Source organism: Camelina sativa, chromosome 6, assembly GCF_030686135.1.
Source record: "Camelina sativa cultivar CO46 ecotype springtype chromosome 6, ASM3068613v1".
Classification (NCBI taxonomy): Eukaryota; Viridiplantae; Streptophyta; class Magnoliopsida; order Brassicales; family Brassicaceae; genus Camelina; species Camelina sativa.
Genome location: NC_141885.1, coordinates 26,912,731 through 26,938,000, shown reverse-complemented (window position 1 = coordinate 26,938,000; position 25,270 = coordinate 26,912,731). Strand labels below are relative to the sequence as shown.

At 37.3% G+C, this 25,270-nt stretch overlaps 4 protein-coding genes, 1 non-coding gene and 1 pseudogene across 54 annotated transcripts; 3 read left to right on the top strand and 3 right to left on the bottom strand.

The window, feature by feature from the left end:
* The first annotated feature begins 2 nt into the window (after positions 1-2).
* On the top strand, positions 3-1,019 carry LOC104793382 (protein VACUOLELESS GAMETOPHYTES). The gene has a single exon (XR_015560023.1). It is a non-coding gene; the product is annotated as a protein VACUOLELESS GAMETOPHYTES (transcript).
* LOC104699442 (kinesin-like protein KIN-7O) lies at positions 149-4,329 on the bottom strand. The gene is made up of 16 exons (XM_087454963.1): positions 4,142-4,329; positions 3,974-4,063; positions 3,753-3,871; positions 3,547-3,660; positions 3,355-3,436; positions 3,182-3,249; positions 3,024-3,097; positions 2,779-2,925; positions 2,575-2,677; positions 2,367-2,447; positions 2,218-2,282; positions 1,973-2,042; positions 1,736-1,897; positions 1,558-1,623; positions 1,365-1,469; positions 149-1,269 (listed from the first exon to the last, which is right to left on the bottom strand). The coding sequence occupies exons 1-16, from the start codon at positions 4,260-4,262 to the stop codon at positions 1,147-1,149; spliced, it is 1,590 nt and encodes a 529-aa protein (XP_087311089.1). The 5' UTR covers positions 4,263-4,329; the 3' UTR covers positions 149-1,146.
* A 984-nt stretch (positions 4,330-5,313) lies between these two features.
* On the top strand, positions 5,314-6,402 carry LOC104793381 (protein VACUOLELESS GAMETOPHYTES pseudogene; annotated as a pseudogene).
* Positions 6,403-6,526: 124 nt separating this feature from the next.
* Positions 6,527-7,759, top strand: LOC104793379 (uncharacterized). Its single transcript, XM_010519732.3, has 3 exons — positions 6,527-6,959; positions 7,164-7,271; positions 7,360-7,759. The coding sequence occupies exons 1-3, from the start codon at positions 6,897-6,899 to the stop codon at positions 7,612-7,614; spliced, it is 426 nt and encodes a 141-aa protein (XP_010518034.1). The 5' UTR covers positions 6,527-6,896; the 3' UTR covers positions 7,615-7,759.
* Positions 7,649-18,846, bottom strand: LOC104793376 (uncharacterized). 50 transcript variants are annotated; one of them, XM_087454961.1, is made up of 54 exons: positions 18,551-18,846; positions 18,311-18,390; positions 18,112-18,215; positions 17,922-17,995; positions 17,727-17,788; positions 17,538-17,583; positions 17,387-17,449; positions 17,260-17,296; positions 16,956-17,033; positions 16,793-16,874; positions 16,661-16,714; positions 16,384-16,474; positions 16,237-16,301; positions 16,069-16,150; positions 15,867-15,933; positions 15,714-15,770; positions 15,585-15,628; positions 15,403-15,463; positions 15,228-15,271; positions 15,018-15,093; positions 14,863-14,929; positions 14,554-14,609; positions 14,395-14,467; positions 14,126-14,303; positions 13,996-14,042; positions 13,851-13,922; positions 13,621-13,694; positions 13,416-13,477; positions 13,244-13,289; positions 12,999-13,155; positions 12,750-12,776; positions 12,592-12,632; positions 12,404-12,512; positions 12,247-12,294; positions 12,016-12,125; positions 11,803-11,862; positions 11,651-11,722; positions 11,457-11,560; positions 11,308-11,370; positions 11,006-11,067; positions 10,789-10,914; positions 10,533-10,599; positions 10,358-10,434; positions 10,121-10,244; positions 9,907-10,008; positions 9,652-9,816; positions 9,468-9,549; positions 9,315-9,376; positions 9,000-9,118; positions 8,681-8,799; positions 8,538-8,605; positions 8,342-8,421; positions 8,025-8,108; positions 7,649-7,897 (listed from the first exon to the last, which is right to left on the bottom strand). In XM_087454961.1, the coding sequence occupies exons 36-41, from the start codon at positions 11,809-11,811 to the stop codon at positions 10,895-10,897; spliced, it is 330 nt and encodes a 109-aa protein (XP_087311087.1). In that variant the 5' UTR covers positions 11,812-11,862; positions 12,016-12,125; positions 12,247-12,294; positions 12,404-12,512; positions 12,592-12,632; positions 12,750-12,776; positions 12,999-13,155; positions 13,244-13,289; positions 13,416-13,477; positions 13,621-13,694; positions 13,851-13,922; positions 13,996-14,042; positions 14,126-14,303; positions 14,395-14,467; positions 14,554-14,609; positions 14,863-14,929; positions 15,018-15,093; positions 15,228-15,271; positions 15,403-15,463; positions 15,585-15,628; positions 15,714-15,770; positions 15,867-15,933; positions 16,069-16,150; positions 16,237-16,301; positions 16,384-16,474; positions 16,661-16,714; positions 16,793-16,874; positions 16,956-17,033; positions 17,260-17,296; positions 17,387-17,449; positions 17,538-17,583; positions 17,727-17,788; positions 17,922-17,995; positions 18,112-18,215; positions 18,311-18,390; positions 18,551-18,846; the 3' UTR covers positions 7,649-7,897; positions 8,025-8,108; positions 8,342-8,421; positions 8,538-8,605; positions 8,681-8,799; positions 9,000-9,118; positions 9,315-9,376; positions 9,468-9,549; positions 9,652-9,816; positions 9,907-10,008; positions 10,121-10,244; positions 10,358-10,434; positions 10,533-10,599; positions 10,789-10,894. The 50 variants fall into 50 exon arrangements, with proteins under 50 accessions (XP_087311087.1, XP_087311053.1, XP_087311061.1 ...); XM_087454927.1 differs by having other exon boundaries at positions 7,996-8,203; positions 8,507-8,605; positions 12,750-12,880; positions 17,927-17,995; XM_087454935.1 differs by having other exon boundaries at positions 7,996-8,194; positions 8,507-8,605; positions 12,750-12,880; positions 17,927-17,995.
* Positions 18,847-20,232: 1,386 nt separating this feature from the next.
* Positions 20,233-24,723, bottom strand: LOC104793375 (citrate synthase 4, mitochondrial). Its single transcript, XM_010519731.3, has 20 exons — positions 24,573-24,723; positions 24,213-24,280; positions 24,052-24,114; positions 23,831-23,872; positions 23,610-23,675; positions 23,462-23,527; positions 23,221-23,334; positions 23,066-23,129; positions 22,801-22,883; positions 22,627-22,676; positions 22,469-22,546; positions 22,196-22,324; positions 22,034-22,076; positions 21,845-21,931; positions 21,567-21,668; positions 21,185-21,292; positions 21,050-21,100; positions 20,805-20,878; positions 20,668-20,719; positions 20,233-20,573 (listed from the first exon to the last, which is right to left on the bottom strand). Exons 2-20 carry the CDS (start codon positions 24,261-24,263, stop codon positions 20,475-20,477), a joined length of 1,422 nt encoding a protein of 473 aa, XP_010518033.1. The 5' UTR covers positions 24,264-24,280; positions 24,573-24,723; the 3' UTR covers positions 20,233-20,474.
* Positions 24,724-25,270: the final 547 nt, after the last annotated feature.

The window sequence follows — 25,270 nt, the reverse complement described above, 5'->3', positions numbered from 1 at the left end:
TTTTGTCACTACTTCTTAACGATTACCCAAATTGGAGATTCCAAATCACATAAAATTCTAACAAAAAGGTTCCGTCTTTAAATTTGCAACTTTAATGTCGACCGTCTTCTTCTATATATTAACCAAAACCCAAAACCACAAGAGAGACACAATGGCTTCAACAAAACCGGTTAATCGCCCATCGGTTAGGCACCCGAGTCACAACCATCCACTGCGTGTTTGTAAAGTCCGAGGCGAAGATGAGATCATCTGCTCCGGATGCGAGCTCGAGCTAACCGGACATGCTTTCAAGTGTACCAAATCAGACTGCGATTACTTCTTGCACAAGTCATGTTTCGACCTACCCCGTGAAATCGACCACAAGTCTCACCCTGAACACTCTTTAACCCTTCTTCATTCTTCACCGTATGGTCAACCTTACACATGCGATGCTTGCGGTGAATACGGGTCTGGATTCACTTACAACTGCTCTGAATGTCAATACGATGTTCATGTCGGATGTGCGTTTATCCCTGAGACCGTGAAGCGCGAAGTTCACGAACATCCACTCACTCTTCTCTACAACACACCATGCAAAGGTCGTGAGGATGGTGCGATGTTCATATGTGACGTCTGTGAAGAAAATATGTCGGAGAATCTTTGGGTTTATTACTGCAAAGAATGTGATTATGGAACACATGTGCATTCTTGCCCGGTTTATGAAGCTCACGAGCCAAAGAACAGAGGAGGAGGAGAAGCAGAGGCGAGTTTAGAAGCTTTAAGGATGCAGTCGGTGATGGCAGCTCGAGATGAGCTGGCGGCGATGCATATTAGAAATCAGATAAAAAACTCCGTGATCCAGTTTGGGGATGAACCGAGATATAAATGGGTTTATGATTAAAAAACCATGTTGATATGATGCCTTGACGAATCTTGTGGTTCGTTTTTTACGTGTGGGTTTGTTTGTTGTAAAAGTTATTTTCATGTAATTGTATCTTTAATCGTTGGGCATGCGAATAAAAGATAAACATACAGACAAACTTACCCCTCTACCAAAATTATAGACATTATGTTATATTAACCGGATATCATTAGACACTAGATATATATATACGAAGGTATTAGATCAAGTTAGTCACTGAATGATTTTTACCTGGAATCCCATCATTAGTCGTCATCAAGATAGATGATTTCATCAACATCGATAATTTTATCAACATCGACGATTTTTGCTGAAAATGTAGCCTCTGTTGCTTCCGCTGGTGCTCCACTACATCCCCTGACTTCGATCTGTATACATCATACACTTAATGTTAGACCATTTCCATCTGAAGACACATAATAGTTATAAGGTGTTGTTAAAACTAGAGTAGAGGAGTACTAACTGAATCTGTACATGGTGTGAAACCACATGCCTGCTCTTTTTGGGCTTCCTGATTTAATTTTTCTATTTGGCTCTGCAGATCAACACACTGTTCTTGCCAAAGAAGCTGAAAAGAATTAACAAGAGACATAAGCTAACTACCCACAAGAATTTACCATCAAGTACAAGGTGAAAGGAGAACAAAAGTGTTGAACCTTCTCAGTCTCAGTATCAACAACTTTTTGCTTCAATGAAGACTTCTCCATTTCCAGCTTGTCTATCTTTTGGACGGAACATATCAAAGGTTAAGCAAAAACAGCCAAAATGGAAGAAAGTAAAGCTACTTAAATAGTGATTCTAGTTGTAAGTACGTAAGGAAAGAAAGAATTGCACCTTATCTATGAGTTGCTTAACAACAAGAATAGCTTCTGGATCCCTGATTACAACGTTCTCATCGTGGTGCATATTTCCAAGGACTTCACATACTAAATGGTTGCTTTTTGCTTCACCCAACTTTGCCTTAAGAAACTCAATTTGTATCTCGTTGATGGTTCTCTATTGAAAGGTGAGGACAAATTAGACATCAAAAAGATGAATGAACTACTGATATTGAGAAGGAGAAACTATTACCTCGGTTTCATATTGCACGAGAAGATCCTCATACTCCCTTTGAACTCTGTTTAACTCGTTTTCAATCTTTGAAGCATAAATAAGATGCCAGCTTTACATCAAGAAAACACAAGATACATACAAAAGAGGAACACTAAAGCACATGGATTTGGAAATGCAGAATCTTCAAGGGTTCCAATAATACTATCTTTAGTTGCATTGTTATGTAAACGATTCATTTTCTACCAGTTTAGAAAAGGTTCTTAAGTTTGGATCTGAGCTCCTCTATCTCCTTACTTTGGCGCTTTAATAATGCAGTATCAGTCAATATCTGTATTGGAAAACAAGAATAGATGGATTACAGACTTAATCAGAAAATATGTTACAAACATAAAGAGAATAGTCGAAAAATTACCTCATTAACATGTGCACAGTTAGTGACACGCAGTGCTTGGCTAGCGAATTGAAGACTGCTCTTGGTTTCATTTACATGAACCTAACATCAAAACAAAAATCAACAGTGTTAGTTTTACCAAACCAAACATACAACAAAATGAAGACTACTCTTGGTTTCATCTGCCTAGCTTATCTTAATGTCATACCATTGATGATTAATAACTTACCAGTGCAAGTGTTATATTGCATATGATTGCTGTATTTGCATTTCCACCTAAAGCTGGCTGCAAGATCCTAGTAAGCTTGCTGTCTCTATATGGGATATGTCCACTGATCCAATCATAGAAATTGAAGTTATCATTAAGATTACATATACACTTAATGATCCTCTGTTCCCTAACAATACTAGACCAAAAAAACAGAAACCTTACCCTTGACGGTCAACTCCTTCACTCAACTTTTTAATAACGGTCCCGAGTGTCATCAAGCTTCTGTTTATATGTGTGCCTTCTTTCAGCCTAACACTCTCTGCACCAGTTTTTGCAGCCCGTTCTGAACCAGCTAGATCCACCAGATTATGCAAGTAAGAAGGAAGATGAAACAAATATATAATAATAGGGTTAACATGTTACATAAAAGGTTAATACAAAAAAAACTAGTTCCAGCAGATCATACCAGAACAGAAACACGGACTGCATCACAAACGTTTCCAACACCTTCATCTTGCCTCCTCTGTCTACTTTCTATAATCTGTTAGATGAAAAAGCTGGTAAGTTTAAAGCTCAAACTTACATTTAACAGAACACTAAGGTTTGAGTATCTATGCATCTTTACCATATGAAGGATAGTATGAGATCTACTGCTGTAGTGATTCATATTAGTCTCCCCAATATGTCTATGAGCTGAAAATTTTATTACAAAGACAAAAATGAAGCTCCATTTAGTAAATATAATCCTAGCAAAAAACAAGATTGAGACAGAAAAGTGAGAAAGAAAAGAGAAATTACATTCTCCAAGTTCCATCAAATCAAGAACTTGTTGAGGGGAATCAACAAAATCTTCTCTTAAACCACCAACAAACACTCCTTTCTAAAAAAAAAGACATGAAGGTCACAAAAAATAATCAGAACTGCTAGCAAATTAGTTAAAGAAGATACTAATTTTCTAACAACCTATAATAAGTAAAAAAAAAAAAGTACCTCAAGATTCTCATGAATCTGAAGTTTCCGGTTGCAAGGATCCAACAAATCATTAATGTTTTCATTATAAATCTCCAAATACGAGATACGCAGCAAAAAATCTCTGCTCGCATCCTGAAAAAACACCAAAATTTTTTGAAGTAAGTCCAAACATTTACAGAACATAGAAACATAAAATTAGTAAGAAGAGTGATTGAAATAGGAACCTGAGTAATAATATCAAACAAATCATGAACAGCAAGAGAGATGATTCCAGGTTCAAGAGGTGAGCCTCTCATTGTATGTGTCTTACCACTATTTGTTTGTCCATAAGCAAGAACAGTTCCTTCAACACAATTAGCCAAAAATTCTAAAGATTCTCAGCACCGAAACATCAAACAATTCACATCAAATGAAAGAGAAATAAAAAATCGAACAGCTATCATACCGTTGAAACCACGAACCGAAGCAGACACAATCTCCTTAGTTCTAGCTTCATACACATCGATAGTTTTGCAATCTTCTCTAAAAATCCTATCTGTAATTGAGAGAACATGAGAATTTCAAAGAAGGAGAAGAAGAAAATGGAAAGAGAGAACAGAGAGACAGAGAGTACCAAATTTGAATGCGGTATGATTCGGGATGAAGATTGTATCGGAAGAAGTCTTCCACGGGCTCGTCTTTGCTTCCTCTTCGGAAATTGGCCTTGCTCTGACTGAAACATGGATTCTCTCCATCTCTCCGATTCCGATTTCCTTCTCCGGCCAAAGAAAAGACCTAACCACTGTGTAAACTCAGGTTCGAAATTCGAAATTAATAAAAATCCGTTCATTTTCCCCCTCAATAAAAATAAAAATAAAAATAAAATTGACCAGATAAAACCGGTTGGTTAAACCTAAGGAGACACGTACCGGTATTGGAAATCAAGTAACTGAGGAGACGTTGCTGATGCATGCACTGTCGTTTAGTAAAAGCCCATTCTTTATTTTCCGAAGCCCATATCTTCTTCCTTTTTCTTGGGCCGAGATTGCAATTTGTTGAGGAAGAGATCTCGACGAAACTCAAATTCATCTTCACTCATCAGGCGACTCGAATCGTACCTAGTAATTTTCCTTTTTTTGCAATTATGCTGCAACAAAAAAAAATGGGAATCGATCACAACGATAAGAAACAATTACCTTTACCGTTACAACAACAGTAAATTAGCCATCAATATAAATCATTACATTTACAACGGTCATCATATACAATAAATGAAGAATATTTATGATGCCTAAAATTACATTATTTAAGTATCGGTGTTTCCTTATTCTATCATATACTACATGATTATGATAATTTGAGCATCATATATTATTATACAGGAAGTTCGACAAGTAGATACATGTTGAAAAGAGAGACCTTTCAACAGTGACTACTACTTTCATCTCAATAATTTGTTGATGCATTAGCAAGAGGACTCAGCCTAATTAATTGACCTCACATCCTTCACTATATGTCAACTCTATTGTATACATTTCCAGCTTGATAATTCTAAAGTTCATAATATTTAAATTACAATTAGCTATTTAAACAATTATAATTTACTAGTACAAAAAAAAAAAACTATACGGCGTGATGGATGGGATCAAGAAGGAATAATTCCACCACTTGACTTTGAATTCCTAATGAGAACTAATCTTGTTTATATCGTATCATCATATAAGCGCGTACTGACATTCTTGTCCCACTATGGTTAATATATAATCTACAACTTGGTACATAATCAAACCAAAACACATCACTAATCCCATTCTAAAGAAGACTCATTACCACAAGTCGTCTTACTATTTTTACTATAAATACTTTGAAATCCCCTTAGCTTGATAAAAATAACAAAACCAATCCAAAAAACCTCCAACTCACAGAAAAAGAAGAAGAATATATAAGCTATAATGGCTGCAAGGAAACCGTCGGTGAGGCATCCAAGCCACAACCATCCATTGCGTGGTCACAAAGCCCAAGTTGAAGAAGAGATCATCTGCTCTGGCTGCGACCTAGACCTAGTAGGAGCAGCTTTCAAATGCACAAAATCAGAATGCGATTACTTCTTGCATAAGAGGCTCACCCGAATCACCCTTTGACCTTGCTTTATTCCCCACCGTACGAGTCAACTTATACATGCGACGCGTGCGGTGAGTATGGATCCGGATTCAATTACAACTGCTCTACCTGCCAGTACGATGTTCATGTCGGGTGTGTGTCCATGCCTGAGTCTGTGGAGCGTGAAGGACACGCGCATCCGCTCTCATTGCTCTACCGTTCTCCTTACCAGAACGGTTTGATCTTTAATTGTGATGTTTGTCAAGAAACTGTACCGGATAACCTCTGGTCTTATTACTGCAAGGAATGTGATTATGGCACGCATTTACATTCTTGCGCGGTAGAGGAGGAAGAAGAGGAAGAAGAGCCAAAAAGAGGAGGAGGAAGCACAAACAACGGTGGAAATAAAGGATCAGGAAGGGGGTCAGCGGCTTCGGAGTTAGCAGCAATGTTGGAAGCACAAAGGGAGATGGAGAGGATGCAGATAGAGTTACATATGGAGATGCAAAGAGCTAAAATAGCGAAGAAAGCGAGAAAGGCTTGTCTCAAATTGATCTAATTAATTAAAAAAAAGTTAAGGTTTATCTTATAAATAAAAAAAAAACTTGTACTGATCATATGAGATACGTCGTTTCTCTCGAGCTATCTCTTCAGGATTTGTTGATGCTTTAAAAACTCGTTTAATTGTTTCTTGTGGATTTGGACGTTCTTTGTTTTTTTTCATTGAATTCTTGCAAGCTTTCATGTTTTGTTATTATGTATTTCCTTTGAATAAAAAAAAGCCTTTTCACTTTATTTGCTCTAGTCATTACTCATTACATACATGCACACCGTCTCGAAATTTTAAGTATATAGGATATTACAAGGGGGTTGAGTAGGATAGGTTGTCGATAAAATCATATTTTTTTTTGGTAATCTTGGATAAATCATATTTGAGGGAAGTGGAAAATGTCTACACATTCTCTCTGATAAAAAAGGTTTCGTCTCATTATGTAAAAGATTTATTTAATTGAAAGGTTTGGTCCGAATAGGAAAAGTCAAAGTCCACGTCAGAGATACAAAACAAACAATTAAAAACAAAACACAACTATCTATTGCCGTGAGATTCACGCGCGCCGCTTCCTTGATCCTTCGTTCGTCTGTTTCAAAGTTATCCAACTGCATAACGCTATCACAATATCAGATTACCGACGATCACACAAAACCATCATCGGAAGCAGTAATTACATATTGATTATTTCTGATTATATATAAACAAGAAGAGCAGAGAGCAGAGAGCAGAGAGAGATATGGCGAATGAGGGTAAACCCGACGAGCAGCTTTTTCAGCTTCTTTCGGGTCTTCTTCAACAGGTTTCGATCTCGATTTCGTTATTCATCTGTCAAATTCGTTTCTTCCTTAGATTTTGATTTTCAGTTTCTGTTCATTCGAATTTCAATTTCTCTCTTTTTTTTTTTTTTTTTTTTTTTTTTTAATCTCAATTTCTATCAATTTGTTGAAATCAATTTACTCATGTTAATTTTGGTGCATCCCTTCGATGATTTTGCTTCTTGAAGGTGGAATCATTGACAAACACAGAAGAGGTTGAGCTACGTTCTAAAATCGAAGCTCTTGGTTTGGAAGTCACCAAAGTCCCATCTAAGTCTGCTCAACACCTCGATGAGGTCTCTAATCTCCCTCTGTTCGTTCATTCACAATCTTCTGACACACACTGTAACGTAAATCTGAGGTTTTATGTCTGTGTTGTTTCAGGTGGGTATAGCTAATGAGTTGGATAAGTTATCAGCCAAATTAGACGATGTTGATGAGATGATATCATCAGCTATTGCTTCTGATCCACAAGTTCAGACGCTTCTTAGCGGTACTGCTGATGTTTGGTTGCCTGTTATTACTGCTGGCACTGAGGAGAGACTTAACTTCACTGCCTCTCCTCTTGCTGCTCCTGATGATGAGCAGCTTCCTAATAATAATAAGGACACTACTACTACCAACAAGACCAGCTCTTGATAAAACACTCAGTTTTCTCTCTTTTGCAGTCTTGTTTCTTTTTTTATGTATATCAACCAAGACCAAGTTTTCTATTCATGAGTGACATTGTTGATGTTGTTGGATGTTTATGCAAATTCAATACAACTGTTTTACTTTATTACCATCACTGAGTTTTTCCGAAATGCAAATTTTCACCAAGCAATTGTTTCTTAAGCAGATGAAGCTTTCTTACAGTCAGACTCAAGCCCGTCCATATTAGCACTCTTTGGCCTCTCTGGTGCAAGTCCCAAGAGCTCGGTTCCTGTGTGAACCAAACACAATTGAGAATAGTGTGAGAATGTGAGTAATGTTTCAAATGGTGTGTAGCAACAAAGGCGTATTGTGTAAAAATATATATACCTGAGACTGAGAGTAGATGCCTTGCTTACCTTGCTTCGGTTAGACCATAATGATTCAGCAAGACCCCACTGTGAGCATCAACATTTGGCCACGGATACTTCACCTATAACAAGCTGTATCAAATCCCAACATGTGTTAAAAATTTGCACCATAATCCAAAGATGTATCTGAGGGGATGGAGTCACCATTCTTGTACATCCTGCAATGACTGAGTGGAAGGGTAAATAGAAAGAATAAACAAGAGATGACAAATTCTCCAATAAAGGGTACACTATCTATCAGTACCAAAAACTCAGAAGCTACAAGAAACATGAAATAGATTACAAAATATATATTCTTCACTAACCTCCCATATACACATACACAGCTACAACAGGAACACAAGCAATCAGGTTGAGCGAATCCTCATATGTTGCCTCCTAGAACCTGGACAAAAGAAAGATTTTTGTTATGATACAATCAGGTTGAGAGAATCCTCATATGAAACAGAAACCAGAAACTTGAAAATCACAGTTTGACTTGTGAATTCCATTCTCATATGCCTTTTGGAACTCTTTTTAGCATTCCTCTGAAAATTGTTTTCATCAAGCACAAGTAAATAAGCTTGAAGCTGCAATGCAAAAGATAAAACGAGCATTGAGATGAAAGACAAAGAGAGGGAGTCAGAGTAAGAAAACGGAATTACCACAGTCAATGCACCATCTGAGAGAGCACACAAAATGAAAGTCAAATTATCGGTCAAGTCTTGGCATGGCTTCAACAGCTTGTAGCTAACAACCATGGAGAGACCACGATTGAGCTTCCCTGCAGGAAAAAATAAAAACAGAATAAAATGTCTGAGATAGGCTACTCTCACTGCGCGTACATTTTAGTCAAGCATCTGCAAAGAGAGGCACCAAATCAGCAGAAAATGATCAAAGATTCTGATTCAAATTAAAAATGAAAGTGAGACAGTCAACATTTGGGTATCAGAATGGTTGTTAAGAATGTCACCTGTGACTTACCTTTTCACATTTTTCAAATGATTGCCTTTGGCTTGAGACTGATTTTGTGGCAAAGTGCAATGGAATCATCATCAGACAACTTGTCTTCAAGTACTCATATCTTAACTCATTATTCAGACCTGCAATTAAAACCATCAAGAAAAAATCAGTCAAGAGTTAAACAAAACACACACAATAAATATTATTAATTCAGAAAATAGATATTTTGGTGTTGCAAAAGATTCAAAAAATATCTAGGTGATTTGATGTGATTCCAAGTTACACTGAGAGAGAGAGAGAGGGAGATAAATGGAGTAAATAGTAATTCAGTAGTACCTTTTTGTTCACAGGGCTACAAGGCTTCTTGGTTCAGTAAAGTGAGACCTCCAATTATTATTCTGCAGGAAAACAGACGCGTATCAGATGGCATGAAATCAAGTGTTCTATGCATACAAACAACTTTTCTGGGGGTGAAAAGAAGCATAATACTTGATTAGAAACAGACGGTGAAGCTATTGAAGATGGTTTATGCATGTTGGTTATCCCTTTTCACTGCTTGAAGATTAAATTCCTGAAAGAGTAACAAATGAGATCTTTGCAGATTAATTAAACAGTTTCATTAAGCTATGAGTATGTTATAAAGTCTCGTTAATCCCAGATGAAGGGTATTTACCTGAAAAGTCTAGCAGATGCATGTGGTGTACTTCTTTGTGGTGCAGGCAAAGCGGGATCTGTCGAGATCTGTACTAAATCACAGAACGGGTTACGTTTCATTGAAGTTGAACATGGTCTCTAGTCTTTATGATGATCTCCCTGCAGTCAGTGAGACAAACAACACCTGAAATTAAAAAATCCATCAATCACTTACAAGAATCAGCTTGAATTTTTTTGTTTTTTTTTTATGAACTTTCAAATGAAATATGCATACCTTTACTTGGAAGTCAAATTAAGATGGGAGTAGTTGAAGAGAAACGCCATGGACACAACAAGGCCCTCCATCATTATTGGACTCCAAAAAAAAAAAATCAAACTTGCATATGAAGAAGGTTAGTTGAAATGAGCTTGAGACGCAAATAAATGCTAAAAAAAAAAACTAGATGATCACACAGGAAAAATGCAAAAAAAAAAGGAGAAAAAATTACCAGGTGGGTAGAGTAGTTCTGCATCTGAAGCCATCTAACCGGATTGTTGCCCCCTGGTTAGCATCAAACACGAGACAAGCCCAATAACAATCGCCAGAGAAACTAGCTATTCAGCCTCAACCACCTGAATCAGTACAGCAAAATCCCTTTAGTCTGTTTAAATTGTATAAATAATTTCAAGAAGCCATAAAAAGCACCGTGCGGAATAAAACTATAACAAAAAAAGAGGTAAAAGACCTATTAAGAGGAAGAGCAACACCACTGAAGACGTAGCACAGAGAAGAAGCGTGTCCATCAAAGCCATCATCTAAAACCTGAAAAGAAAAAGAAAAAACAGAACAACAAGTTAGAAACCAAACCCTAGAAAAAGACAAGCAAGTAAAAATACAATGATCGATTCAAAGAAAGACACCAGATACTAGTTCATGCGTGTCCATCAAAGCCATCAAAGATTGATTGATAAACGCATAATCCAAAACCTGAAAGATAAAAAAAAGAACAGAGCAATTAGTTAAAACAAAACCCTAGGGAAAAACAAGCAAGTGAAACTAGCAGCTCAGAAGAATCTCAAAAACAAAAAACAAACTCAGTGAGAGCGAATAATAATAGGATCTTCATCAACCAGAATCCACAAACAACAACACAAGGAAAAGTAAGTAAAATCAAACCGTAGGAGGAGGAGGAGGAGTTTTGACAATTTCATTAAGATCGTCACTCCTCTGCAACACCTCTTTGGCCTTTGTCATGATGTCGATGAAATCTGGGTCGAACTTCTCATAGAAAGATTCCAATGCCTGAAGAAGGAAAAAGAAAAGCAACTTTTTACATACAAGCAATCGATATAGTAAACCAAGACAGGTTTAAACTGAGAGTATGTAAGCATACCGTTTAGCATACGAGCTAACAAGGCTTGGCTATTGCTTGGCTGGCTCGGAACCCCAGAAGACCTGCAGAAGAAAATAAAAACATAAACAATGCTAATAAGAGTCTGCGGCAGTTCTAAAACCAGACACCATCGGATTTATCTCAATCGAGATCCATGAATAAGCACATCTACAAATAGAAGATAGGGAAGCAGCTATGAACTGACATAATTACCTGCACATCCATGTAGAAAAAGTGAAACGCAAATGATTATCAGTCCTAACCATATGCAGATTCAGAATGAGAGAGAGAGAGAGATATACCTCAGCCGTTTCATTTCCTCTCTCTCCACAACCAACATACACAACAGCATCGGAGTTAGAGTACTATGTATATAAGAACAAATATTAGCTTTGAAAATTTCTAAATATCCAGTAATTAAGTGGAACAAAACCAGAGTGTCACAATTTACCTTGGAAAGTGCCTGGCAGACAACAGTTTTCCCACAGCCAAAAAAGCACCAGGAATGACACAGGTTCCACCAAGAACAGAAGGGACAAGGGCATCAAGGACACGCTGACAACAGGAAAAGAAAGCAATCAACAACACACATCTTCAATTGATTATCACCGTTGTAAAAAAAGAAAAAAAAAATTGAGTAATTACCTGCCCAGTAAGTAGAGGAGTATCGACAGCAAGCTTTGATGCAACTGGCCTAGGCCAACGTACATGCCAGCTCTGACATATTATCAAATAAACCAATTTAATAGCTTAAAATTTACGCTTGTTAATAGGAAATTTAAAAGATTCATGCAAACCTGAAGCATGGTGTAATAAGATTTCTTGATCCCCTGTAATTCAAGCTCTATCACTGTATCCTGGGAAATGAAAATCACCAACAAACAACCATGAGAAGCAACAAGCAAACATGATCTCCAGCAGGAACTTATTTGATCAAGTTGAAGGTAAAGAAATCGGAAAGGTAACATTTTGAAATGTATCAATTTATCATTTTGTAAGAGAAACTTAACCTCAAAAACCTTAAGGGAATATTGACCAGTTGGAGCAATGTAAGTGATCTTCCCACGGCATCAGGAGGAAGGGTAACATGGTGATTCATCAAAGTGTTCTCAATGACGGTCTGCATTCAAGAGTTATATATGACTATCAGGAAAAAACTATTCCCAGTGTAAACAAGGAATATATCACGGTAACTGTGTAAAAGAATTTCCCTTGCCAAACGCAGATTAAGTGACACGTACCTTGTTGCTATCTCCATGAGCAGCCAAATTAGCTAAAGCACGAGCAGCCTGGAAAATAAATGCATGACAGAAGGGCACAAAATACTTGTTAATATATTTAGAAAGCATCCCATATATTATATATAAATTATAATCAAGAGGGTGATTCAGCTCTTACCTCAAATATGTCAGCGCCACAAGAGGTACAGATCGGTAGAGCTCTGCATCTGAAGGCATCTAACCGGATTGATCACCCAATGGATTAGCATCAAATACGAGACAAGCCCCTAAAAAGATGCATATAATCAGATACTTTCCTTAGCAATTGGTGGATATGAAAATCCTGGTGACAGATAATGTTCTTACCAATCTCTGCATCTTCCAACTCCTGTGGCTTGTTAGTAGCTCTTGTAAAAAAGACATTACAACACCCAAGTAAATGATTAGCGCAAGCTTAACCAGAATATACTTATATGCCAACAGAGTTAAGAGTTAAATTTTTTGATAAAGAGCAGGAATCATACCAATGTCAATCACCGGATTGTTGCCCCCTGGTTACATAAGATCAGATCACCCAACCCAATGGATTAGCATCAAAACACGAGACAAGCCCAATGACAATCACCAGAGGAACTAGCTACTCACTCTCACCTACCTGAATCAGTACAGCAAAATCAGTTAGTCTCTTTGAATTGTATAAATAATTTCAAGACGCCATAAAGCACAGTGAGAGAAAAAGCATACACCCATTTTGAAGTCAAAGAGAAGCATACCTGAAATGAATTTTTTACCTCTCTCTGGTCTCCGGATACCAGTGAACAAATCTCTTCGTTTTGCTGGTAAAGGACAAAGCTTAAAAACAAACTCTCGTCTAGGAAAGAATTTGTGGAGCATCTCTCATCTGAATGTGCGTGTACACAGCAAGAACATCTGGGAACACACAAGAAGCAGAGGATCAACAATAGCCAATAATAAGGTAACCTGAAAGTTAAACACAGCAGAAAGCATAATGTTAAACCTGAAAAAGTTAAACTCATACAGAGTAATCCAGGTGCCTCGAGGATCTGCATCAAAGAGAGACTGACATGTAAATTACACAATGTTTTCTCTTTGAAACTCCCAAATCATGTTTGAAAAGTCCCAAAACTTAAAATAGCAGACATATACCAAAGGGAACGAGGAGGAAGTACCTGAAATAAACCACATGACCAGCCTTGTGCATAAGAGGACCCCATACTTAGTAGCAGAGACCCTAATAGACATTAGAAAGGAAAAAGCAAATCAGCGGTATCGACCATAGCATCATCCATCATCATAGAATAGAAACTACAACAACACAAGGACAAGTTATATAAATCATACCGTAGAAAAATGTCATACACCACCGCACCTTACCTGATTCTAGACGCGAAGATAAAGTTCAATTCAACATAGCAATCCTAGTGCCTGCCCTGGACTGTGACGACGATCTGCATCAAAACAACAAAGCAATACAAAAACAACCAAGTAATTAGTAAGTAACTAGAACGAAAAATAAAAAACCAAAGTAAAAAATCAGGAGGGAGAACAAATCAGCAACCAGAATCTACAGACAACAACACAAGGACAAGTAAGTAGAATCAAACCGTAGGAAGAGCCGAGGAGGTGTGACAAGTCAGAAGCGGGTGGAGCCTCCATGATTTACTTCCAACACACCACTTGCATCATCATAATAGGATCATCAGCAACCAGAATCTACAAACAACAACACAAGGACAAGTAAAATCAAACCGTAGGAAGAGCCGAGGAGCCTCCATGATTCACTTCCAACACACCACCTGCAAGACGAACAATAAACTTAATTACTTAGTGGGAACCAAAACCAAAAGATATAATTAGGGATTATCAGTTCAAACCTTACCATCATTGCATCGAGGATCTGCATCGAAGGACAAAGCTTAAAAACAAGCTCTCGTCTACGAAAGAATTTGTGGAGCATCTCTCATCTGAATGTGTGTGTACACACCTGAAAGTTTAACTCCCACAATGTTTTCTATTTGAACCTCCCACACAGTCAGTAATCCAGGTGCCTCCTCGATCTGCATCAGAAGATAGACTGAGATGTTAAAATTCACTTATATATAGAAAAAAAGTAAAAGATGAATTAAGACTTAAGAGGAAGAACAAAACCAATGAAGACGTAGCACACAGAAGAAGGAGTCCATCAAAGCCATCACTGATCGATCAAAGCATCATCCAATACCTGAAATAACATAGCAAAGAAGTAAAAATCAGATGAACATAATAAAAAGCCTTGAACGATTAAATTTAGAAACGTAGAAACCAAACCCGGAAGAGCAACATTGAATGAGAGTGACAAGGATCAGTCAAAGCCATCACACGATCTGCATCAAAAGAGAGACTGAGATGTTAATTCACTAATAATAACAGGTCTATAATAACAAGGATCCATCAGAACCATAACCCACAGAGCAAAGCATCCTCCACAATCTATAATAACAGGTCCAAGAGGCAAAAACTACATGAACATAATAACAAGATCAAACACTAGAAATATGTGCAGCATGAAAGATTCAGAGAAAAAAGGGGGAAGAGACATGGCGTTGTGCATGAATAAAGGGAAATAGGAACGCAGACCTGAATAATTAAACCACATGTCCAGCCAGCCAGGTGCATCAGAGGAGCTCAAACTTAAGCATACCACCTAAAAACAAAATCAACGAATGATCATCTGAATGTGAATACATCAAGAGAATCTAGAAAAAAACAATAAGACACAGGAGAAATCATACGCAAACCATTCACTTTCACAATGTTTCTTTCTTCTCTTCAAACCCTCCAGTACATTAATCTCGGTGTCTCGTTGGTCTGCATCAAAGAAACAGAGATATGTAATTTGACTTGAACATTATAAGATCAAACAAGGATCATCAAACGCTAGAAATATGTGCACGATGAAAGATACAGAGATAAAAGGGGAAAGAGAAAGAGGAACGGAATACCTGAATGATTGAACCACATCAGAGGAGCTCAGACTTTAGCATACCTTTTAAAAAAAAAAGACATGTGAAGATGTAGCAAACCATGATCTTATGAATGTGGAAACTGAACAAATCATACCTCACAATAGCAAATCTCAGAGAGTCATTAGAAGATGAGCAATTAAAAGAAACCTACCAAGACGAGGAGATAAGATTCAACAAGAGCAATCCCAGAGTGCATGGACCACCACCACGATCTGCATCAAAAGAGAGAAGATATTTTTCTTAGCTTATAATATACAGAAGGAAATAGAGATGAGTTTAGAGCAAGGAACCTGTGAGAACGCGCTTGAAGACAATAGCATGGATTAGCAATACGTGATGATACGTGATGATTGGATCATGGTTTGCTTCCAAAAGACCTGCAAAACGAAGACAGAAACATAAGGAACAAAACAAAACAAGAAAAGAAGTAAAAAGACGTGGTGTTAAGAGGAATAACATAACCCTAGAAGACGTTAGCAGAGAAGAAGAAGCGTGTCCACCAAAGCCATCATCCAAAACCTGAAAAGAAAAAAAAAAACAGAACAACAAGTTAGAACCAAACCCTAGAAAAAGATAAGCAAGTAAAAATACAATGATCGATTCAAAGAAAGACACCAGATACTAGTTCATGCGTGTCCGTCAAAGCCATCATAGATTGATTGATAAACGCATAATCCAAAACCTGAAAGATATAAAAAAAAAACAGAGCAATTAGTTAGAAACCAAACCCTAGAAAAAAATAAGCAAGTAAGTAATAGGATCATCATCAACCAGAATCTACAAACAACAACATAAGGAAAAGTAAGTAAAATCAAACCGTAGGAGGAGGAGGAGGATGAGTTTTGACAATTCAGAAGCGGGTGGAGAGGAGCCTCCATGATTCGCTTCCAACAAAACACCTGCAAGACAAACAATAAAATTAATTACTAGACCAAAAGATGTAGTTAGAGATTAAGAAGAAGAATAACATAGACGAAGATTTCACAACTGAGTAGGAACGAATGAGATGATCATCGGATTGTAAACGAAATCAGAGACATCGGCAGGAACCTAAAGATACATTTTAATATCGATTAGACACATGGTAGTAATGGACAAAAACAAAATGAAGAGGAGAGAACATATCACTCACCTGATTGCCAAGGTTGAGAGGTATGACATCACCCACTACAGTGTCACAGATTTGAAATTTCCACTCACTCGTCTTCCACCTCTTGTCACATCTGCAGCAATCAAATCAACAAAGGCGTAGTGTAACTAAGGAGGGAACAAGTAAAAAAAGTCGACTAAGATCAGTTGTGCCCTGCATCTGCATTTGAAGCCATCAGTTGCCGCTGGTTACATAGATCAGATCACCAATGGATTAGCATCAAACACGAGACAAGCCTGGTGACAGATAATGTTCTTACCAATCTCCTAATTAAGCACTGCATCATCCAACTCCTGTGGCTTGTTAGTAGCTCCTGCAAAAAAAACCATTACATCCAACAGATTGAAGATTGGATTTGATAAAGACTAGATTAGCAGGAAAGGAATCATACCAATGACAATCACCAAATCATCAGGATTAGAACCAATGAAAATCACCAGAGAAACTAGCTGTTCAGCCTCACCCTCACCCACCTGAATCAGTATAGCAAAACCACTTAGTCTGTTTGAATTGTAAAAATAGATTCAAGAAGAAACCAAACTTGCAAATTTTACCTCTCGCTGGTCTCCGGATACCAGTGAACAAATCTCGCCAACAAAGCTTGTTTAGCTCCATGCCTCCATCAAGTCCATCTGCAAAAAATTAAGCATAAGTCATTAGGAGAAGGAAACCTGATAACATCTCCGTCAAGTCCAGCTACAATAATTGAGCATAAGTGTTTTTCCATATACTGCAACAAAAATAATGAATCTGGAAAACAAAATAAGAACACACATGAGAACAAAGCACATATACATCACCAACAATAGCAAATCTCTGAAAGTCATTAGGGGAAATAAGAAGAAGATGTAACCTTACCTCTAAACAGATGATAGACGAGAAAAATATCCACGATCTGCATCAAAGAGAGAGATATAAATTTCAGTTCTAAGCGTACCAACAAAATTAAACAAGTTTTAAAAGGACAAATGTTAAGAACAATTACTCGTCTAGGAAAGAATTTGAGGAGCATCTCTCATGGGAATGTGTGTGTACACAGCAAGAACATCTGGGAAACACAAGAAGCAGAGGATCAACAATAGCCAATATTAAAGGTAACCTGAAAGTTAAACACAGCAGAGAGCATAATGTTAAACCTGAAAAAGTTAAACTCCCACAGAGTAATTCAGGTGCCTCGAGGATCTGCATCAAAAGAGAGACTGACATGTAAGTTACACAATGTTTTCTCTTTGAAACTCCCAGATCATGTTTGAAAAGTCCCTGATGTGGAACAGTCCAAAACTTAAAATAGCAGACATATACTAAAGGGAAAGAGGAGGAAGTACCTGAAATAGACCACAAGACCAGCCTTGTGCATCAGAGGAGCCCATACTTAGTAGCAGAGACCCTAATAGACATTAGAAAAAAAGAAGCAAATAAGTGATATCGACCATAGCATCATCCATCATCATAGAATCTACAACAACACAAGGACAAGTTATATAAGTCATACCGTAGAAGAATGTCACACACCACCGCACCTTACCTGATTCTAGACGAAAAGATAAAGTTCAATTCAACAAAGCAATCCTAGTGCCTGGACTGTGAAGACGATCTGCATCAAAACAACAAAGCAATACAAAAGCAACCAAGTAAATTAAGTAACTAGAACGAAACGAAACGAACGAGTGAAGATGCTGTACTAGAGAGTCAGAAGAACAAAACCCGCACAGAGAAGAAGCGTTTCCATCAAGGCCATCGTCATCGATTCATAAAAGCATCATCCAAAACCTGAAAAAAAGAACAGAACAAAGTAATCCAGGTGTCTCCACGATCTGCATCAAAAGAGAGACTGAGATGTTAATTCACTTATATATAGAGAAAAAACTAAAAGATGTACGTATTAAGACTTAAAGAGGAAGAACAAAACCCATGAAGACGTAGCACACAGAAGAAGCGTGTCCATTAAAAAGCCATCATCGTTGATTGATAAAAAGCATAATCCAAAACCTGAAAAGGAAAACAGAACAACAAGTTAAAAACCAAACCCTAGAAAAACCCAATGATCGATTAAAAAAAACAGAACGACAAGTTAGAAACCAAACACTAGAAAACCCAATGAAGGATTAAAAAAAAAACAACATCAGAAACTTGTTTAGAAGATAGTTACCAGTTACCACCACAAACGAAACGAAACGAACGAGTGAAGATGCTGTTCTGAACTAGAGAGTCAGAGGAACAAAACCCCTGAAGACGTGGCACAGAGAAGAAGATTTTCCATCAAATCCACCGTCATCGATTGATAAAAGCATATCATCCAAAACCTGAAAAAAAGAAGAACAGAACAACAAGTTAGAAGAAACCAAACCCTAGAAAAAAAATAAGCAAGTTTGAAAATCTAATAGATAATAGATTCAAATAAAAACAAAAAGAAACAAGTTTTAGAAGAATCCTGGTCCACCAACCAACGAAACGAGAGACCTTGCGGAGAGACTTTAGCTTTACACTCACTAACGAGAAAGAAGAAGAAACAAAATAGTGAGGAAGATAGATGTGAATGAGAGAGAGCGCATTATAATTATAGACGGCCGAGATCTAATCTTATTCATGTTTTAACGGGTGAGATTAAGTCGGTAGTCAAACAAACTTTGACTCTTTTGTCCAGCTGTCAATATTTCCTTTTTCTTAATAGACGGTCGAGATCTAAGTATTCATGTTTTAACGGTCATCAGCACAAACCCTACAAAGTCCAGCTGGCAATTTCCTTTTCTTTTGTTTGGTAAATTCTTTATGAGACCGTTAGCCTGGAGCCTATAGAGCCTAGCTAGAGATATTTATGTTAACGCTATTTTTCCTATTTCATTTTCTATTTCGTTTTTTTTTTCTTTTTTGCTATGCTCTATTTATTATTTGCTTCTTTTTAAATTAAAAAAAAAAATCGTACAGTATAACAAATTCATCACCCTTAGATAGTTCGTTGTGATGAGAGCTTACCTTCTATAGCAAATCGTATACCAGACAGCGTTACACAAATGACCAAACTTTGAGCAAGTCCTTGTGCTTTAATGCTACAAAACTAATGCATATATGCATACATATGAAAAATCAAGTTAATAAATATCACCAATATAGATCAAATCATCATCATCATCAAAGTTTCCATAAAAGGTAAAAACTTGGAGAAATATACTTACCTCCATCGATCTATAGAAGCTGTGAAGATTCCCTTGAGTTAGTTCGGATTCTTTGCCATACACGAGACGTGAGAGAGACTCCATCACGCACGATGACCATGCATCCATTGCTCCTACACAACAAGTAACAACATATACAGATTTGACAAAATTTATTGTTCCAAAACTATCACCATTTTCTTTTATATATATTGTCTTTATAGAGAAACACATTTACTAGGTGATATGCATGAGAGCTTACAGCCTTGTGTTCAAAAGTTCTATCTGATAAGCTCCTTACACAATTCTCAGGCAACAGAAAAGAATGAAATCATTGCAAGAAGCAGAGAATGGAAGATTATGAATGTTTGTTGTTTTGTTGGTTGTGGTACGTGGCTCGTTTTTTAGTATCCACTGTTCTTAACACAAGTCAATTTTCAGGCTATATTCATGAACCTTTTTGGTCTTATATCTTTGCTTCTTCGTTGTAGATCGTGGTGGTGGGTTTCGGTTTACATAGAGTTGAAACAGACAATGAAACAGCTCTTCTTAATCCCATTTTCTGTTTCATAAACTTGTGTCGCAATCCTCTTTATTGCAGTATTGTCTCTTTTATTTATATCAACGGAGACATGTCTTTTTAATCATGATTGATATTAATGTTTGATGTTTATGCAAATTAAATTGAATACAACTCTTTATTTTACTATTATCACGAGTTTTTCCGAAACATCAAATTTGCAACAAGCAATTGTTTCTCAAAGCCAAAGTATATAAATAAAATCTCGAACGAACAATTTTCTACACCAACAATGGGTTCTTCTGTTGATAGAAGGTAAACAAAAAAAACTTTTCAGTGTGGAACATAACGGCTTTTGAGTAAATATGAGAGAGTGCGAGACTCAGGACACAGGTGGTGGCTTAAGTAGATGAAGCTTTCTTACAGTGGGCCTCAAGCCAGTCCATGGTAACACTCTTTGGCCTCTCTAGTGCCAGTCCAAGAGCTCGGTCCCATATAAGCTGTGAACCAAAACACAATTAGGCATATGAGTTATTTTGAGCTATGTTTCAGATGGTGTATAGCAACAAAGGCGCACTGTGTAAATATAGATACCTGTGAGCAGATGCCAAGACTCCTTGAGACACCAAAGAGCACGGTGTAGTACCTATAAAACGCACAACATTATGTAATTTTGAGCACTATCCTAAGGCGCAATGATACTTTAAATGAGATATCTGCTGCTTGCTTACCTTGCTTCGGTTAGACCATAGTGGTTTAGCAAGACCCCACTGTGAGCATCAACATTTGGCCACGGGTTCTTCACCTATAACAAGCCACCATAGGATTTCCAAGTAAATATATATTCAAATTCAAAAATGATCGGCAAGGAGGTTCACAAGCCTTGTATATTAAAGATCCTATTATCTCAGGCGTGTCATACTTTCCATTACATGAAACGACACCTCTATTAAACGCGACAAGATAGAGATACTACCTTTCCAAGCTCGGTGAGAACAGGAGGCACAACTTCATAAAGCTTTGACACCTACAGAGTAGGAAGGATTTGTAAGCCACTATACATTGATAGAATTTTGAGAGCACAACAGTAACGAGGGGAAAAAGAAAGTACCAGCTGGAAGAGAGGGTCATCAGGTAAATGCTTCAAGGCAAACTCTCTTTGGCATACATATCTTGGATCAGTTTTGCGCAGAACACCGTGTCCATATCCTGGAACAACCTGCAGACAAATCATGACGGGTCAACAGAGATATTTAGTACACTGTCCTCGTAACATTACAATATTATTTAGGAGAAGGGAAAATAATTTAGTTATTGAAATCTCTTATGGCGGTATTAGTTACTAGAAGCTATGAGACTGAGAGACCAAACTTTTAGGTTTTAATTCATTTTCGCATGATTCATCTGGATGAAACTTTCATCAGTCTTTGTTGGTTGGCTTCAAGACCATAAAGCAAAGAATGCCAATATATAGAGGAATTTCGTGTTTTTACCTTGCCACTGTTTAACGTCTTCCAAACATATTCTTTCAACTGCTCTTTCGTTATGTTTTCTCCACATTCCTCGACAACTGATTTGATCCAAAGCAAAACTTCCTGTTGCAACAAGACGAATAAGAGACTAAAAATCTATTCCCACCAACTTATTGATGTACCATACAACCATCACACGCTACCTAGATATTATATAACAGAGAAACCTCATCAAGCTCTGACGTAAATTGAAGACTTAACATGTATTCAAGATATAGACAAGACTCAAGAGAGAATACCTGATTAGCCAAACCATGGAGTGGCCCAGCTAAACCATTTAATGCAGCTGCAAACGACAGATATGGATCTGAAAGTGCACTTCCGACCTAAATGCACAAGTATTATTATCAGTAAAATATGAATCATCACAAACATTAAGAAGGTCAATCCTTCACAGGACACATGGAGAGGCTGTAAGAAATCCATACCAGGTGACCAGTGTGCGCACTAACATTTCCACCTTCATGATCACTATAGCAAAAATAAAACAATAGAAAAACAAAATATCATGCTACGGCATATTTTCAAGTCTTAAAAACAACAATATACACAAGACACTTAAGCTTGTTTTAGGAGAAATTAATACAGACCTGTGGATAGTGATGTAGAGCCTCATGAGCTCTTTCATCTTTTCATCATCAAATCCCAACATATGGGAAAAATTTGCACCATAATCCAAAGATTTATCTGAGGGGATGGAATCACCATTCTTGTACATCCTGCAATGATTGAGTGGAAATGTAAAATACAAAGAATAAACAAGGAATGACAAAATTTCCAATCAAGGGTACACTATCAGTCAAGAAAATTCAGAAGCTACAAGAAAAATGAAAAAATTACAAAAATATATATTTTTCACTAACCTCCTATAAACATATGCAGCTACAACAGGAACACGAGCAATCAGGTTGAGGCAATCCTCATATGTTGGCTCCCAGAACCTAGACAGAAAGATATTTGTTATGATGCCAGCTACTATAAAACGTTATCAATATCTACACCAGAAACTACAAAAGCATACTTTGACTTGTGAATTCCACTCTCATATGCCTTTTGGAACTCACTTTGCACCTGGATATCAGGTACAGAAAATTAGCATTCTGCTGAACATTGTTTACTTATGGCAAAAAAAGAGGCGTCAAACCATCTCATAACAAGAACAAACTAACAGCTATATGAGTAAAGAGAACCACACCTGAAGTGCCATAACACCGCTAGCAAATTGAGTCATTGGATGGGCTGTGGAAGGCAGGGCATCGATGGCATTGTACACATAATCTGCATAAATGGATACAAGTTAAGAACTGAGTGAAGAGTAAGAAGACAAAAAAACATTTAGTTTCTGTCAAGCAATTTCTTCAAAACAAATATGTCGAACAAGTTTGGATGAGCCAATAAACAGACTACTTTTTTGCAACCAGCCAGAGCCAGAAGGTAAGCCAGAAGGTAAATAAGCAAACCTGGCACAGCAGCACGGCTTGCCAAGTCTTTCGACAGTGCTTCAACTTGCTCTTTGCTAGGTACCTTTAAGAAATGGGGTAAAAAAGAATATCACAAGATGATATATTGAGGGAAGTACCCATGAACAACTTATAGAAATGTACAGTAGTCACACCTTTCCAGTTAAAAGAAGCCATAGAAGACCCTCTGGTAATGGTTCAGCTCCAGAAGGGGCAGCAGGTAATACTTTTTGGCACTCAGGAATTGACAAGCCCCTAAAGCGTATACCCTGAAATAATGATAAGATAATTGCATCAACAGGCTTAGAACGGGAAGGATGAGCACTTGATAATATATATTCGAGGTCTAGGATCTAAACAAGTAATTATAACTATAAACAAAAGAGTTATCAGTACCTCATCTGCGTCAAGCAATGAGGTTTCCCAAAGCAATCCAGTCATCCCTCTCATCCCACCAATAACCTTTATTACAAAGGGTATTATAGTGAGCAAGGTGAAAATCATATAAACAAACCAAAAAACGTAAAAACATCATTGTTTCTACCATATCAACAGTGATGTTTCCCAGTTGGACCTTCCCATGCTCTGACTTCAGTTTCTTCAGACGGTCCTGAAATTGGGAAAATCTTATGAGGAAAGAGGGAACTAGAAAAGCCAAAAAGAGATTCACTGCAAGTAGCATTTAAGAACAATCTCAACCATCAGAACTATAGTAGACAAGTTCATCTTTTCATTTAATATAAAGGGGGTCTAGTCTACACTAACCTGCTGTTCCGGAATTAACTCCTGCAGCTGCGACTTCAGGTCCTGCATTTGCCACCATTTATACAAAATGAACAAAAGACCCCACAAGCAACAGGTATGAATAAATCAAACATGCATATGAAGGTTGGCAAAGCATTTAAAATGAGCTTGAGACGCAAATTAAAGCTTTAAAAACTACATGATCACACACGAAAAACATACAAAACAAAGGAAAAAATTACCAGGTCGGTAGAGCTTTGCATCTGAAGCCATCTAACTGAATTGCTGAGCGAAGATTGTTGCCCCTAGTTACATAGATCCGATCACAAATCGATTAGCATCAAACACAAGAGATCAAACGGGAACAAACACAAAACTACAAAGCAAGATTTCAGATACTCACAACACGAGACCTCAGCCTAGATAAAGCCGATATGCTACGGAAGAACACCATTCTCCAAAACTCAAAACCTGTGACAGACAGTATTCACCAAATTCTCAAAACAAAGCCGATCCGTGGGAAACTCAAGCGATCAACACTCAACAAAATCAGAAACTAACAAAAAAAAAAAAAAAAGAGGCAAGGTTTATCGCCGAATCAAAAAAAAAAAAATCAACGAAACTCAAAAGATTTGATCAGCGTAATTCACCGGAGATTTGAGATTCCAGAAGAAGAAAAAAAGCGTAGACTAGATTCTCCGATAATTATGGAAGAAGACCAAAAGGAAATGAGTAACTGCTACGAAGAAGCGACGAAACTTACCAGAGAATCGGGAGGAGCTTGACGGACGGAGATCGAGAAAAAATAAAATAACGAAACTGTGTCTGCTGCTGCGTGTGATGTACACAAATTAAAACGGCGAAAGGTGAGCAAATGACATTTGTAAAATAGAGCTAGCTGGTGGAGGTTTTAACAACTAAAATTCCAGTTTTGACCTTCCAGAACTTTGAGAAGGCAAACCAAGCTAATAAACCGGGATACAGAATCGTTGCAGTAAACCGGAATAATTAAGGTCAGTTCCGTGCCCTTTTCGGCTTTTGGGAAAAACCAAATCGAATAATATGGATTTTGATGCGATCATGCGACGGGTCATTTTACAAATCTCGAATACAATTTCAGTGAACCGGTGTGGTTCTTTTCGGTTCAGATCGATTTCCTTTGCTATTACTATATTGTTCATAAATTACTATTTTTATTTTTGTTCTTACTAATTATATGAGCTTTTCAAGCAGCCGGAACGTTTCCAAAAACCTAGAAAGTCAAGTTTGAAATTGTCCTTTACAATGTTTTCATCTGATATTATGCAATCAAAAAACTGTTTAGACTAGTTAAAAGGGAAAAAAATGTAATGCCTGAAAAGGTAGACTAATCAATAATTATAACATGTGCATTAATTTTGTGCAGAACATTACAAAACAAGAATTAAAAAAGTGTTGACATTCGAGAACTTTGAGAAGGCA